Source organism: Varanus komodoensis, unplaced genomic scaffold, assembly GCF_004798865.1.
Source record: "Varanus komodoensis strain SLA01 unplaced genomic scaffold, ASM479886v1 scaffold36, whole genome shotgun sequence".
Taxonomy (NCBI): domain Eukaryota; kingdom Metazoa; phylum Chordata; class Lepidosauria; order Squamata; family Varanidae; genus Varanus; species Varanus komodoensis.
The window spans coordinates 5,033,715-5,048,558 of NW_025335873.1; the positions used below are offsets into that span (position 1 = coordinate 5,033,715).

At 51.1% G+C, this 14,844-nt stretch overlaps 2 protein-coding genes across 2 annotated transcripts in view; one reads left to right on the plus strand and one right to left on the minus strand.

Moving 5' to 3' along the window:
- The window catches only part of LOC123028217 (syntaxin-binding protein 1), a 67,984-nt gene extending 54,000 nt beyond the window's left edge, over positions 1 to 13,984 (plus strand). The window contains exon 20 of the transcript XR_006415632.1: positions 13,974 to 13,984. The gene's annotated coding sequence lies outside the window, so the exon portion shown is untranslated. The remainder of the gene's footprint in view (positions 1 to 13,973) is intronic.
- AKNA (AT-hook transcription factor) overlaps positions 1,355 to 14,844 on the minus strand; it is a 39,130-nt gene continuing 25,640 nt past the window's right edge. The window contains exons 12-22 of the mRNA XM_044439768.1: positions 12,742 to 13,018; positions 12,321 to 12,427; positions 10,898 to 11,103; positions 9,988 to 10,144; positions 7,257 to 7,427; positions 5,995 to 6,122; positions 5,255 to 5,368; positions 4,941 to 5,075; positions 4,009 to 4,128; positions 3,461 to 3,635; positions 1,355 to 2,166 (exon numbers count right to left, since the gene is read on the minus strand). Coding sequence (XP_044295703.1) covers positions 1,869 to 2,166; positions 3,461 to 3,635; positions 4,009 to 4,128; positions 4,941 to 5,075; positions 5,255 to 5,368; positions 5,995 to 6,122; positions 7,257 to 7,427; positions 9,988 to 10,144; positions 10,898 to 11,103; positions 12,321 to 12,427; positions 12,742 to 13,018 — 1,888 coding nt within the window. The 3' untranslated portion in view covers positions 1,355 to 1,868. The remainder of the gene's footprint in view (positions 2,167 to 3,460; positions 3,636 to 4,008; positions 4,129 to 4,940; positions 5,076 to 5,254; positions 5,369 to 5,994; positions 6,123 to 7,256; positions 7,428 to 9,987; positions 10,145 to 10,897; positions 11,104 to 12,320; positions 12,428 to 12,741; positions 13,019 to 14,844) is intronic.

Below are 14,844 nucleotides of genomic sequence, written 5' to 3' on the forward strand. Positions count from 1 at the left end.
TCATACCCGCGCATGTACAAAATTACATTTTTTTTTTTACAAGTTACAAAATTACAAATTACAAGATTACAAATTACAAAGCCTCTGCACAGAATTCTTTCAGCCTTTCAACTTTTTTAAAAAGAAAACGCTAACATAAACCTAGAAACATTTATTTAGGAAAAAATATCTTTATACAATAGATTTCCTGGGTGACATGATTTCAATAATAAAAAAGGATCTGCTACAATAGTTCCCCTTTCACAGTTTTGTCGTCATCTCACTAACAAAACACGCACACACATTCCCCTGCAAATACACACCCCGGTTTCAAAATGTCCTTTGTGGCTGGCTGGCTGGCTAGCTAGCCTGGGCAGCTTTTCCTAAGCTGTCTTCCAGCCATGTTGGACTGGAATTTCCACCCGTCCCGGTCAGCATGGCCCTTGCGTCACGCAGTCCTAAACGTCGACTCCGGTATAAGGCCCTTGGCAAAGGTGAGGTGGTTGTACTCCAGGCACATTACGAGAAGGCAGAACTTGCTGGAAAAGACAATCATGCTAAGGAAAGTTGAGGCAGGAGGAGGAGAGGAAGAGCAACAGGGAGATGCATCGATTCTGTGAAGAAAGCCATGGCCTTGAGCTTCCGAGAGCGATGGAGGATGCTCGAGGTCAGGGTGTCCGTACACGCAGAGGACTTCACAGTGCAAGCCCCAAGGAGAACCTGCACATTTCAAGTTGCAATTGAGACCCCACAGAGCCTGAAAGAAATCCTCTCCACCCTTGATCTCGTCAAAGCAGCTTCTCCTGTTTTAAGCTCTGTGAAAATGCGGGCCCACGAGATTTTTTACCTTGTGTCTCACGGGAAAGAGATCCCAAACCGGGCTGATCTCTCTGCGGGTGGGCAGAGAGGGAGAGAACAGCAGTGCTGCTCTGCCCATGCCCAGGAGCATGGCTGCAGGCAGGTAGGCCATGCCGCCATGAAGAGTCCCGAGTTAAGAGTTGGTTCCAGGCATGCTGGGTCTACGTGGACCAACGGCCTCCCTTCTATATGCTTCCTACCTCCACATTCAGGGCTGCAATACATCCCAGAGAAAATCAAATAAGTTAAAGCAATCTGAGTGGGCTAAAAAGGGTGCCCACCATTAATGGGGCCGATAGAATTACAAATATCACACACCCTTTTTTAACTGAAGTACCAGTACCTTTAAGTCAGTATTCCCTTTTATAAACGGGGGGGGGGGGGGGGGGGAATGTCCTTACTAAAGCAATCCTTATTGATGCAAAAACCTGCAAAGAAATTATGACTCTTTTATCCCTCGGATACATTTAAGATCCAGATGAATCAACGATCGACAAAGAAGAGTGACCCCCCCCCCAATTGCTTTTATGTAACACAGGACCCTACGGGATTTGGCTTCACATGTGCAACGAGTAGAAACATTTCTCAGAAAAATATACATCTCTCTAAAACTTATTCCCCCCCCCTTTGCAAAATCAATCCCCTCTTACACACACACACACTCACTCTCCGCACATGACCTGAGATGAGTTTTACCACAAAGGGACAAGATGCCGGCCCTAAGTTCTTAGGACTGACTTGGGACCAGTCCATTTCATTCTTTGCTGTCGCGGTACCTTGGATTCCATCTGCAGTGAAGAATGGAGGTTGCCAGGAAGCGTCTGCCATTAGCCTGTGCTTGTTCAAAGATGGCTTTCGTCAGAGGAAGCTAAGGTAGGAAATATTCTTCAGCAGAAGCAGCAATGATCCCTGGCCAACCAGCCTTAAAACATTCCTTCACATTCCCTGGATTCCTGGCCAAAGCAGTGAAGAACTGGGGAGTATCAGCTGAGAAGACGCCAAACTCCATTTTTCTTGAAACTCTTCTCTTGTTAGAAGAGGCAAGATCCCTGCAGACTCCGTGAGTTAGTCAGCTCCCAAGACAGAGCCCTGCTTATCCGCTTTGTGGTGAGCTTCATGTCTTTGGCCGCTTCCACGGCACGGCTTAAAGCCCGATTCAGGTCCTGCTCCCTGGCGTCATCGTCGGATGAGAGGGAGCAGTGGTGGCCCCTTCGGGGCCGTGGCCAAGATGTCCACGCCTTCTGTCCCGTGTCCTGATGCCTGCTGGATCTGGAAACGGGGAGACCAGCCGGGGAGGAATCTGAGGTAGCTGCCGGTGGTGGACAGTAGCTGGAAAGGAAGAGAGGCAAAGACTCCATAAAGTATTTTATATTGTTATTTTTATATTTTATACTGTATTTTTCTTTATGTTGTGAGCCGCCCCGAGGCTTATAAATGTTTTAATAAAATAAAATAAATATTTAATAATCTTTATAAATAAATATAAATAAATAAATAAAGCTCACCCGATAAAGGCAACCCTTGGCCAAGCGGAGTGCTTCGCGTAGTCCAGCACAGCTTGCTCTTATTTAATTAATTTATGGATTTATATCCTGCCTTTTTCCTACAAGGGGCTCAAGGCAGCTTACATCATGCTCCTCCTCCATCTTACCCCACAACAACAACCCTGTGAGGTAGGTTGGGCTGAGAGTCTGTGACTGGCGCAAAGTCACCCAGTTGGCTCCATGGCAGAGCAGGGACTAGAACCCAGGTCCCCTGAGTCCCAGTCCCGCACTCTTCACCACTGCGCCACACTGGCTCTCACAAGCGATCCCTGGATCTCGGGCCAGAAGGTGTTTCCCACCTCTGCAAGTACTTCATGGAAAAGAAAGGAGGCGGGTGCCACCACCCCGCAGTCCTAGGACAGCCTGGTGCCTCTCAGACCCCATGGGAGATGCTTTCCATGAGCCTCAGCCAGCGAGACCTGTGGTCATGGCGGGGGGGGGGGGGAGCTGGAGTCAAAAGCTTTTGCCAAGTCCTGGCTTTTGATCTTGCGTGACCAAGCCTGCATGATCTTGCTAGTAGGTTCAGGGCAGAGGCGGAAAAGACCCATGGCTTCACCCACCACCACCGGCTTTCAGGATGCCAGAAGGCAAGCTGCAAGACCTCCACGAGGAAAAGTGAGAAATGGGACCTGCAGCGGAGTGTCTCGGTGTCTCCGCACCACCCGGCAGTCCTCTCCTTTGGGCTTCTGGCTGGCCGGACAACCAACCATGTAAACCCGGGGTCCTGCTACATGCCTGTGGACACCAACTCCCACCCCCGTCAGCACGTCAAGGAGGATGGGAGCTGTCCCGAGGACCCAGGCTTTTGTTCATGCCCAGCTGACACACAGTACCCTGCAGCTGATGAGCAGGACCAGTCCTCATCGGGCCACACGCACGGGCAGCCACGGAAATGGCCTGATGAGGACTGAGCCTGTTTGGGCCCTGGGGTGACCCTGGAGACCCTGCTGTCTGGTTCTGGTTGAGATCGGCCAGTTGCAAGGGATGGCCTTTGATGGTGGCCCCTTCTCCTTGGAACATGGAACGTTTGCAATGGTTTTTCATTGTCCAGGGCCAAGGGTAGCTGGGCCCCTACTTACATGACAGGCGACAGAGGATAAGATGCCAAGGGGACCGTGGAGATGTAGCCAATCGAGGTAGCCGGAGTCGGGGCGGCCCAGTACCAGAGGCCGGGCTGTTGCGGTTGATGGTGACCGCCAAGTGTCACCACGCCAGAGCGTTGTGCTGGGGGATTGTCTCTGCCGTCCTCCTCCCCTGATGGAGAAACGAGAACACAGGATAGAACTGGAAGAGGGGATGCGAAAAAGCACAGAGCCACAGTCTCCTCCCCGAGAGCCACCAGGACAATTTAAACCTTATAAGCAGTGTGGGCAAGGCACAGCCTACTTTCTAGTCATTGGTTCATCTGGGGAAAGCGGGCAAATTTTACCCAAAATGTTCCTCCACTGTGAGAAAAACGCCAGGCTTGGGAGAGAAAAAGAACCGATGTGATATTTTAAATGGGGTGAAAGTGCTTAGGGTCCAGGACAAAGACGGTATTGTCAGGGGTACTCCCAGGCACTTAGAAGAGTCTGTCTTCTCCTCTCAAACATTACATCTGCCTTTACCTCGTCGTGCCTTCTCTTACCGTGCAGAGTTCTGCTCCTGGGATTCCTGGCGTTGTTGCACAGAGAGCATGACAGCACTTTGGTCTTCTTTCGAGTGCTGTGCCGGGCGGTTCTGAAAACATCCCTTGGGGAGCTGGAGCCTGCGAAAGGACAAAGCTTATCAGGATACAGAGCTTCCCTCCTCGAACAATGTGCCCAGAATCACAGTTTCAGAGAGCATCCATGTTGGAGATTACATGAGCAGAGCCGGCTTTAGCCGGGGGTCAGACTAGATGGCCCCTTCTGACTCACTTTGTTTCTGGGTTTCTAACCAGCGTTATAAAGCAGTAAGATGCAGGGCAGTGATCCATCTGCATTTGATTCTCCCTTAGCCTCAGAATACCGTGGGCCTCTCTCACTTGCATTCCTCACACATACTCGTCCTCATCCGTAAATGTAGAATGATTCTACTTTCTTGGTTTACAATTTTGTGCTAAGGATCCCGGAAACAATTGGCCACTATCTGCAGAAAGTTATCCGTCACTGACTTATATACAGGCTTTTGGTGGCACCATGAACATTCTTAAATGGAGATGTACAGAAATAGTTAAGAGCAAATTTGTCTTACCTAATCTAACCCTCTGCACCACCCACTTCCACCCTGATGGCCTCCAGATGTTTGCACTTCAGTTCCCATCTGCCCCAGGCGCCATGTCCAATGCTGGGAGCTGTAGTCCAAAACATCTGGGGAGCACCAGAATGGGAAGGGCTGCTCTGCACCAAAGGTCATTTCATCATCCATCCACCCATCATAGCCAACGTTCGTAATTCCCTGATTCAAAACGCAAATCTCAGCCATTCGTTCCAGTTGCTTGCAGTCCAAGCCAGAAAAGAAATCTTCCCCAAGCCTCAATCACACGAGCGCAATCCACGGCCTACACACCATGACCACCCAACCCTGGTGGATCGGTACCTCCTTTGCTCTCCGTGGCACCTGCCTCCCCCGCAGAAGCTTCCCTGGGCCGTGACGGAGCATCTTGGCAGGGGGTGGGCTTGCCGGGGGCTGCCGGTTCTCGTGGCTTGGGGGCTGACAAGAGGTACTGAGCTCCTGCGGAGTCAAAAACAAGACAGCTTTAACCGGTGCTTCCCTGGTCTTGAGAAAATAGCTCTGTGGACGTGAGGCCCCGGTCCAGCTCAGTGGGTGGGGTGGGGACTGCTGCCCCCTGGGACTCCCGCAGGAGATCTGTGTCGGTCGGCGCAGAGAAGGCCTGTGGGACCGTCCCTCACCTGTGTAAGGCCCTCGGAGGATGCTCTGGTTCAGGGGGCTTGTCCAAGGAGCTGAGGCTTGCCGTGGTCTTCCCTTCCGAGGCTTTGGTAGCGAGGAGTCCAACTCCGAAGGGGCTGGGAAAGAAGGAAGGAAGGAGTCAGCAAGCAAGCACTGTTCATCAAGACAGAGGGAGGTGTACTTCTATCAAGCTTGGGACTCTCTTTATTATTGGCTAGAGAAATGGGACTTCACGTAGATTTAAATATGTTTTTAAGTTATCATGAATGGAAAAAGAAGGGTGTGGGGGCTGACCCAGCGGGCCCGATGTGTTTGATGATTGATGTTGTTTTTAGTTTTTTCCTTGCTTTTTTAGGATTATAATTTCAATTTCAAATAAAACTTATTTTTTTAAAAAAAGAGGGAGGTGTATGAGATGGAGAACGGGGGGCGGGGGGAGAGGACACAGTCAGAGTGGCTGAAACACGATGGATGAGCACTCGACGTGTAGTGCAGAAAGGCGTACATCCTTGGACCAGTATTCTGCTCAAAGAAGCCCACCGGAAGCAAAGCAGGGCTCTGCACAGCTCCCAGCAGCTGGTTCCTGGGACACCAGCATCGTGAGGACTGAGGGCCAGCGTCGCCCTCCGAGGACAGGAGTCACCACAGCCAGCCCTACCCAACCCCAGTAGAGCTCCTCGCCCTACAACCCCAGAGTGACCCTACAACCCCCAGAGTCCCTCCTCAAAAAGCTGTGACTTACAGGCATCTTGCTGGCTCCCAGCCGGGGGTAGCAACTGTCTCCCTGCTTGTGCTTCTGGCTGGACTGTCGAAGCCGGATGCTGAGAAATCCCCGTCTTGCTAGGGGTCGAGCCGGGGAAGCAGTCAGACCTGGAACGTGAGGAACTCTTTAACGCACAACGCACCGTTCCTTTCACCACCGCTGCAAACCCAGCGCCCCTCTCCGCAAGGTGGTGGAAAAGGCGGGGGCTTCGGCAGTCTTCTGCCCGCACATCCCACCACAAGCCCTGCCCTGTCTCCTGCAAATAGGCCATTTTTAAAAAAGCTGAATTCGTTTCTGCAAGAAACTAAGGCCGGGGCCAGCACTGTACTCCTTCAGACACCGGCTGAAGACCCATTTGCCCTGTGCTTAGTTTGAAGGGTGAATCTGCTGGGTTTGTTTTTAAATTTGTCGCTGCTACCATTTGAATTGTAAATTTACAGTGTTTATGTTGGTTGTCAGTTCTGCTGCATTGTTGGATTAATGCTTATATCCCCTCGCTGTTTATGAATGTATCATTTATTTATGTTATACTACTATCAGTAGTTGTATACTTAATTTTATTGGTATTTTTATTGTGTTGTCGTATTGCATTCCTTGATTGTATGCAAGCTGCCCAGACACCCCATGGCTAATTGGGTGGCATATAAACCAAACAAACAAACCAATAAATATTTTGCAGTGTGGAAGTGTTGGTAAGTGAATGCTCACCACTCACTCTGTTGTGCCGGGGCTATTCCAGCAGAAACAGGTCAGTGAAAGGGGCTAGTCCTCACAAGTTTATAAAATAGACCAATTTATCTGTCATGGCTTCCCCCAATAAATCCTGGGAGTTGTAGTATGTTGGCTTCCATCCCATAATGCCAGCAGCAGATGGCAAGGAAGAGTGTAGGTTTGTATGGTACAAGGTCCCTTTTCCAGGAGACCCAAGAAACCTGGCAGGGGTCACAATGGGCCTCTCATCCAAGCATCCCTCTAATTTTGCCCCCAGCCTGGGACTCCAAGCAGTACAAAGCAGCCAGGACTAACTTAATTTCCCACAATGCCCTAGAGTGTTACCAGGGCATCATGGGAAATGCGATGATTCCAAGGGCAGAGTGGGGAATTACAATGGAGGCTGTTCAGATCATGGATGCCCAAGGTGGTCCCCATGGCCACCACCAGCTGTGACAAGCCACAGGCTTTGAGGAGACCACCAGAGAGAAATTTGCGGAGGCCTGCATCTGTCCCTCTTGGCTGCTCACCCCTTTAGAGCGGAGCTTGTGCAGATGCGGCTGCCGCCTGGGAATGCTCTCTGGAACCTCGTGGCACACGGGGAAGATGGCTGCTTGGGATGAGCGAAAGGCCCCCGGAGGGTCTCCTCGAGATTTTGGCGCAGCTGCGAGACTTCATTCTGCAAAGCCACGATGGCCTGGCTGGGTGGGAGAAGTGAAAACACCAGGTCAGAAAATACACCAGAAAATACACAGGAACAGGCTTACAACTTCAACTGGACAACACAACCTTTTCTATAGACTCTTTTTTATACTCTGCATTAGGTAAACCGAGTCCAAAGGAAGAAAGAACAAAGGATAAAGCATGCGGGTTTTGCTAACTGAAAACACTTGCCCATTCTCTTCTACGCAAATTAATTTATGCTGCTTCTTACAAACTATTTCGCATAATTGGTTTCTGCTTTGTCTTGTAATGAAATGCAGCGCACATCCAGAAACACTGGCAGTGCTAGGGAAACCGCCAGCCACTGTGATGTCAACAGGAACCTCTTGGCCTGTTTTCAGCCATAGGGACTAGCATCTTGCCTTTTTAGTTTTGAAAAAAGGAAACCACACACTTTTGCAAAGTTCACCCCACACTTTTGTAAGTTCAGCCACAATGTGTGCTTTTTCTTACGTATCTCAAGGAAACTGTGGTGGTTCTGCTCATGAAAATCGGAATCGGAATCTGGCTAGAATCAGAAGAGCAGGGCAGGGCAGGCTGCCCTCCCTCTTCCTGGAGAGGCAGCCTTGTTCATGGTTATGGCATATTAATCTGCAAATGCCAACCAGCTGCAAATGGAAAGCTTCAGCTGCAGGAATTAACTCTTAAGAATACCAGAGAGTTTCCAGACATTTTGTCAAACGCAGGCTTGCCAGAGCATAGAAAATGTGCTCCACAGAGAGATAAAATCCAGCCATCTCAGATTACCCTGCCCAGAAGTAACTGCACCAGTTTGATTTTTTTGGAGTTGGGGGGTGGGGGCGTTATTTTGAAGAACATCACAGAAAAAGAGATGATAAGCTGAGACAGGGGAAGTGTAAGGCTGTAGATGAAGGGGAAAGATCCTCAGTCAGTCTTTTGTAGCTTGTAAATGGACGGGACATGGTTCCCATAACAGACACGTACAATTACATTTCAGGAAGTATTCTAATAAAGCCCGAGAACTGAATTAGGGGCTTGTCTGGCTTTTGTTGTCTTTGAGGGGCTTCGGATGAGACTTTGCTTGTGAAATTGCCCTGTCTGGTTTGTTTAATTGTATCTGGAGCTTGTGGGTCTGGGCTGGGTCCATAGGATGGCGTCTTCTATGGGTGACTCTCCAACTGAGAAGAAACAGGATGGAGAAAAAGACGGACGAGGTACCAAGACCTTGTCTGCATTGCAAAGGAGGGCTGGACTGGCTGATATCCATTTGTTTTAACTCGGACTGGGGCTCTTCGGCTTGCTGGCGGTGCACCTCTTTAATCGAGCAGTTTACTGAGATATTTTTGTGGGAAATACATTTTAATGGAAGCGAAGATACCCAATCAAGCCTCAAGAGGGGGCCAGACACCATACCAAGCACAAGGTAGTGAGAGCATCGGTTAAAAATCCAAGGGATGGAGGCAGATTTCGGTGGACTCGATCCATCAATTGAGATCAACTGGGGCTGAGGTTATGGACTTCTCATTGGTGCAACAGGGGGTGACAGAGAAAATCTGATGGCGCATGGCTGGCGGAACAGGGAAATGGCTTAAGCGAAATCGCAGCGGTTGAAGCCAAACTGGGACGCACACCACCGCTGCCCCCGTAGGAGAGATCTTTCACTGGGCTCAGCCCAACAGCCTTAAACTCAGAAGAACCAGCCAACAGAGCCCAGGCAGCAGAATTCAGCTTGAAGAACAAGGTGGCCATTCAGGATGGCGGCCATGTTCACTGCGGGGAAGTGGGGATTGTGGGAGTTGTGCTACGATGCACCCAGAGGAGGCCCAGGTAGGGGACCACAGCTCCAAAGCAGGAGTCCCCCTCACCCTTCAAATGCAGCCCGTGCCTCTTGACAGAACCGGGAGTTTTAAACCCCAAGAGAGCGTTTCGAGATGCCATTCGCCCTGCCCACCTTCTGCTCTCCCTGAGAGCGCCTCAGGCAACTTTCTATTTCCACCCTGGGTACAAAGAAGCCCTAATTCTGGAACGCAATCCTTCTTTCCCAGCTGAGGCAGTCGGTGTCTTGGCAACGTTGTCCATGACAACGCTCACCGTTGTTGGTCCAAGAGAAAAGGCCAACGGGGCAGAGGCTGGCACAAAGACACCGGCAGTGACGCCTCCTATCAAGTACAGAATCTGGCTAAAGTCCTGGCAACATATAGAAAAGTCTTGTGGAGGGGATGGATTCTGATAAAACCAAGTGTGGTCCAGCAAAGCTTTTCTGTAACCAACCCATCAGCTTTCCTCTGCTCCAAGATTTGCCGTTCTCACCCGGCGACTGCCCTCTTTCCCGCTAGAAGCAATTAAATTTGGACGTGTGTTCGATGGAGCACTGTTGGCGACGCCAGAAAACGGCACACGGGATCCATTAAGTCCCGAGCCTCAGAACTGTGGGGCTCAGCATCCTGGCATTGGAAGTGTGAGGCATTTTATACTGGGTGGACATGAGGATTCCCGGAAAAGAATGAAGCCCCCCCTTGGACGTGATGTCTTCCCACCCCAGCCGCCCCTGCTGGCGGCTCCCAAGGTCACACTTACTCCCGTTGCAAGCAGGAGTCCAGAAAGCTGGAACGGCAGCTTTGCACAGGGGAGAGAGAAGCAGCTGAGGAAGCAGGAGAAGGCTTCATTTCCCCAGGGGGGGTGGTGGTGCAGGTGGCCGCCATGTCATCTCCCTCGGCCTCCGAGTCGGCATGGGCTGGCAGAGAGAGAGAGAGACACAAGGACACAGTGAGCGCTGCCGTTTACAGCAAGGGCAGGGGATGTTCCTAATATGGGTACGGAATGAGAGACGGTTGAGGCCCCACTGGTGAGGGTGTTCAAGGATAGGCTGGACAGGCACACGGCGGGCATGTCGTGAGCGGAGCCGGCTGGAGCCGGGGTCAGACTAGATCGCCCTTGAGACCCCTTCTGACTCGCTCTGCTTCTTGGTTCCACGTTCCTAATACTGAGCGCTGCTTTCCCAGATGAGATGTGGGACAGATCGCATTGTACGTGGAAGCCCAAAGCGGACACGCCAGTGGGCGGAGCCTTCCCTTCCCGCCATCCACCCCTGTTCTCTCCCACCACCCTTTCTCACACACATGCCCCGTTCTTCGCTTCCTGTTCTCGGCCAAAAAGACCTCTCTCCCCAGAGCAAGACAGAGGGAGGGATGTGGGAGGGCAAGAAAACCCAGTTATATCCCGTGCATGCCCAGGTGCTCGTATGGCTAGATGGTTTTGCCAACGCTTTCCCAGAAAGGGTGGGTTTGTGGGCCGGGGAAGGATCTGAAGAAGCGCGAGAGAGACCATCACCAAAAGGCATTCGTGGTAGCGAGATGCTTGGTGGGACAGGAGGCCCTTGGGGACCTGAAGGCGGCAAGGGGCATGGAACGGGACTCCCCGTCCTTCCACTCACTCACTCACTCACTCACTCACTCACTCACTCACTCACTCACAGCAAAGAACTCACAGCTCTCCGTGCCTGGGTCCAGCTCACTCGCGAGGCAGCGTCTCCACTGGAGAGGGGAGCTTGTACAGAAGGGGAGGGCTCTGGGAGGGCTGCGCTTCTGAGGGCTGGGCAACACGTCCATTCCCCATGAGGCCATCGCCGCAGGTTGCTTCCTCGGTGGCACCCGCTGGAGGGCTGTGTCTGGTTTCCCCAGCTTGCTGCAGGGCCTGGACACGAGACAGAGATGCGGCAGCCCAAGCATACCTCCAGGCTTCTGCTCAGCTGCCTTTTCCTTCCCAACCCGCTCGCCAGCATCGTCCCACTCGATCGTCCCCATATGAAAAACCAAGGATTGCCAAGCCAGGTCAGACCCAGAGCAAAGCTTTGACCTGTTTTCTCAGAGAAACTAAGCAGCAGAAGAAAGTACAATCTAGCAGTACAAGTGGGACTTGCCATAAGATCATGCAGTTGAAGGTGTCTGGTGTTCCAGTGGGGCAGCCAGCCATTCCCTCTTCCAAGAGACTCCATTCCATGTCCCAACCCCCAGATCCACTGTTCCTCCTCTTCCTCCCCTTCAACAGTTACATATTATGGCCACTGAACAATGCTGACTTGTTCATTTTCCGCTTTAGGATTTTTGGTTCTAAGAATTCTTTAAACTCCTGAAAACCCCCCAAGCCTGCAGATGCCTCCTTCATGCATGTGGCCGGTGCCATTTTGACCATGTCTGTAGCCTTCACAACTGGGCATCAGAAACAAAGGAAATTATGCTGTGCCAAAGTTTTTATTTCTGGCCACCCAGGCTAAGAATCACCCAGAGATCTATGCTTTCCTGGTTTGCCTAGGAAGCACATCTAAGTCAGAAATACATTTCAATGACTTCCCTATAGAATTGGAACCCTCTTCTTTAATGTAAACCAGGCTTCCACAGCCTTGAGCCTTCCAGACACAGTTGGACTGCAACACCCAGCATTCCCAGTCAATGGCCCTGCTGGATGGGAATTCTGGGATTTGCAGGCTAAATGCCTCTGAAGACCACCAGGTTGGGGAAGGCTGCGGAATCCATCACTGTGGAACACAACCCAGGAGATTCACAATCCGTTTTCCCAACTTGTTTTAAGCTTCAAAGTTTGCAGCAATGTATAGATTTCTTGCTCCAAGTCTTCCATCATTTTTATCTCTCTCTAAACATCGGGAATGACTTTGCGACTAAACAAAACACATCACTAATTCTCCAGACAAGTTCAGGCTTAATTCATTTTGTCTTCAGGTATCTCCCACCTATTTCTTCCTCAGTATCAACATCTCAAAGGATCATTGGTATAGGATTAGCACAGCTCAGAGAGGGGGGGGGGTGGGAAGGGTAGGGAAAGAAGGAAGTATTGGGAAGAGTAGACAAGGAAGGAAAAGTGAAGAGAGGCAGAAGAGAAGGGAGTGTCCATACCTCAAGTCAGAGGATCGAGGCCTTGGCACTTGCGCCAACGGGGACACCCTACTGGCTTCTGACCCAACAAATCCACTGTCTGTCTCTGGAGACAAAATGCGTGCTTCCTGTGAGAGAGAGAGAGAGAAGGGGTTGGCCAAAGTCCTGCTCGCAACATCCAGCAGTTTGAGGAGCGATTCACACATGCATGATCTCCCCAAGTCACAAGACAGCGAGGAGACGCAATCTGCCAGGGCTCGCGGGTCACTGCTGCAGCGAGACTGACTCTCTCTTCCATTGAGTCTCGCTGCCATATTGCTGGGGCTGAGCAGTCTCTTAGCACGGGGAACACCTGAGTTTGTGGCTCCAACCTGTCTACACCCAACTCCTTTCAGAAGACATGCCAATACCGTGATCGCCAGCCACACCGAGCAGTGCTTACCTCAGGCATGGCCAGATTCGTCTCCCGGAAAGACTTCTGGGCCGGGCGATCAGAAATGGCCCCGTGAGCAACACTGGCCATACTGCTGTGAGACGAGACCGGCTTCTGCCACCTCCTGGAAGGTGCTTTAGGGACTGCAGCTGGTGTCCTGCTTTCCTCGGCTGACTTCGGAAGAATTGGCTGCTCCCCCTGAGAAGATGCCATGGCGCTGATTTGGCGGGGTGGCTGCTGGGACTTTCCTGGGGGTATCTCAAGAAGACTCCTTTCTTGGGACTCCCTATTAGAAAGAGGGGGGGAGCCCACATCAGAACCTTCTGGCCTTCATGGCCCCTTCCAACTTGACTATTCTGACTCTGCAACATGGACGTTAAGGGTGAAAGATATGCCCGTGCATTGAAGAAACCCAGATAGCCACAAAGCAGATTCTAGAAATGTCCACCCACAAGCCTCTGATCTCAACAGCCTCCCGCTTTCAGGGCTGTCTCTGGGTTGAGGCCATTTCCTGGAAAGCATCAAGAAAATAACTCATAATACCACTGGCTCATGGATCTTGGAATCCAACATAGTACCCGAAGATCAAGGGACAGCCAAGGTCTACAACGGTACAGAAGCCAAGCTAGACAGATAATTAGGCAAAATTAACCAGAAAGCTGCAGCCCGGCTCTGAATTTGATTCCCGCCATCCTGAAGTTCTGCTCCTCGCCTTCCTTATACACTTCTCCCTGTTCCCCGTGCTATAGTTCAGCCCCACTGCTTACGCTTACCATGATGAAAGCAACGGTGGTGTTCTGGTTATTAGCAGCCCTGGCCAGGGATCTTCCAAGCCCTCCAGTGGCAGGAGACCCAAATCTGCAAGGATTGCTAACAAGTTCCCAAGAGCCCCGCCATTCCCCAGCTTTGGAAATCGGAGCCGTGTTTTCACAGGCCCGAACGGTAAAGGGGTCTTGCGGGCTCTCAAGCAAGCAGGGAGGGAGGGAGGGAGTTGGAAGCTGGATCGGCAGATGGAAAAAACAGTCAGCTTCAGGCCTCCAGAAAGTCACACATGAAGCAAGAGCGCACTGCCCCCCCCCGCCCCTTAAGATTCCAGGCGAGCTGCATTTCCTTCCTGTCAAATTCCTCCCCTCCTCCTCGTTGCAGGGTCTCTCCTCTTCTGCTCCCACAGTTCCTCCCTCTGCATCTTCCCTGTCAGCTCAGCCTCTCAAGCAGTGTTAAAAAAAAGCAGCCCAAAAAAGCAAACAGAAAGAAAGCTCCTTTGTCCTGCTCAGGGGAAGAAAGCAAGGGAATGCAAAGACATCATTATTTGAGGGGCCGAGCCTACGGAACAGGCAAAGCTAAGAAAGCAAAGCCCACTTCTAAATTTAGTCACATCCTGGCATGCCCACAGCCCGTCTCTGCCAAAGAAGGGGGGCAGACCGTCTTTGCGAGCCAGTATGAGAATTATAGAAGTTAAGAATGAGGAAGCCCATTCCTCCAGAGTCTCAAAACCACATCCCTATGGGGTGGAACCAGACTTTCTACATAAAAGCTCCCAGGAGAAAGGGAGCTTTTACTCAGTGTTTACACCACCACCTTATGAAGCAGACTAGTCCAATCCTGAACAGCTGCGACCATCGGGAAATTCATCACAATGTTTAGCCAAAACATTCCCTGCCATTTTCAGCAATTAAAAGCAGAGCAATAGAGAACTAGAGCTAGTGACAGGTTTTATTTTCCTGGGCTCCAAGATCACCGTAGATGGGGACTGCATCCAAGAAATTAAAAGATGCTTGCTCCTGGGGAGGAAAGCTGTGGCAAATCTAGACAGCATACTAAAAAGCAGAGACATCACCCTGCCAACAAAAGTGCGTATAGTCACGGCTACGGTTTTCCCAGTTGCAATGTATGGCTGTGAAAGCTGGACCACAAGGAAGGCTGAGCGCTGAAGAATTGAGGCCTTTGGATTGTGGTGCTGGAGGAGACTCCTGCGAGTCCCTTGGACCGCAAGGCGATCAAACTGGTCAGTCCGAGAGGAGATCAACCCTGACTGCTCTTTAGAAGGCCAGATACCGAAGATGAAACTCAAATACTTTGGCCACCTAATGAGAAGGAAGGACTCCCTGGAGT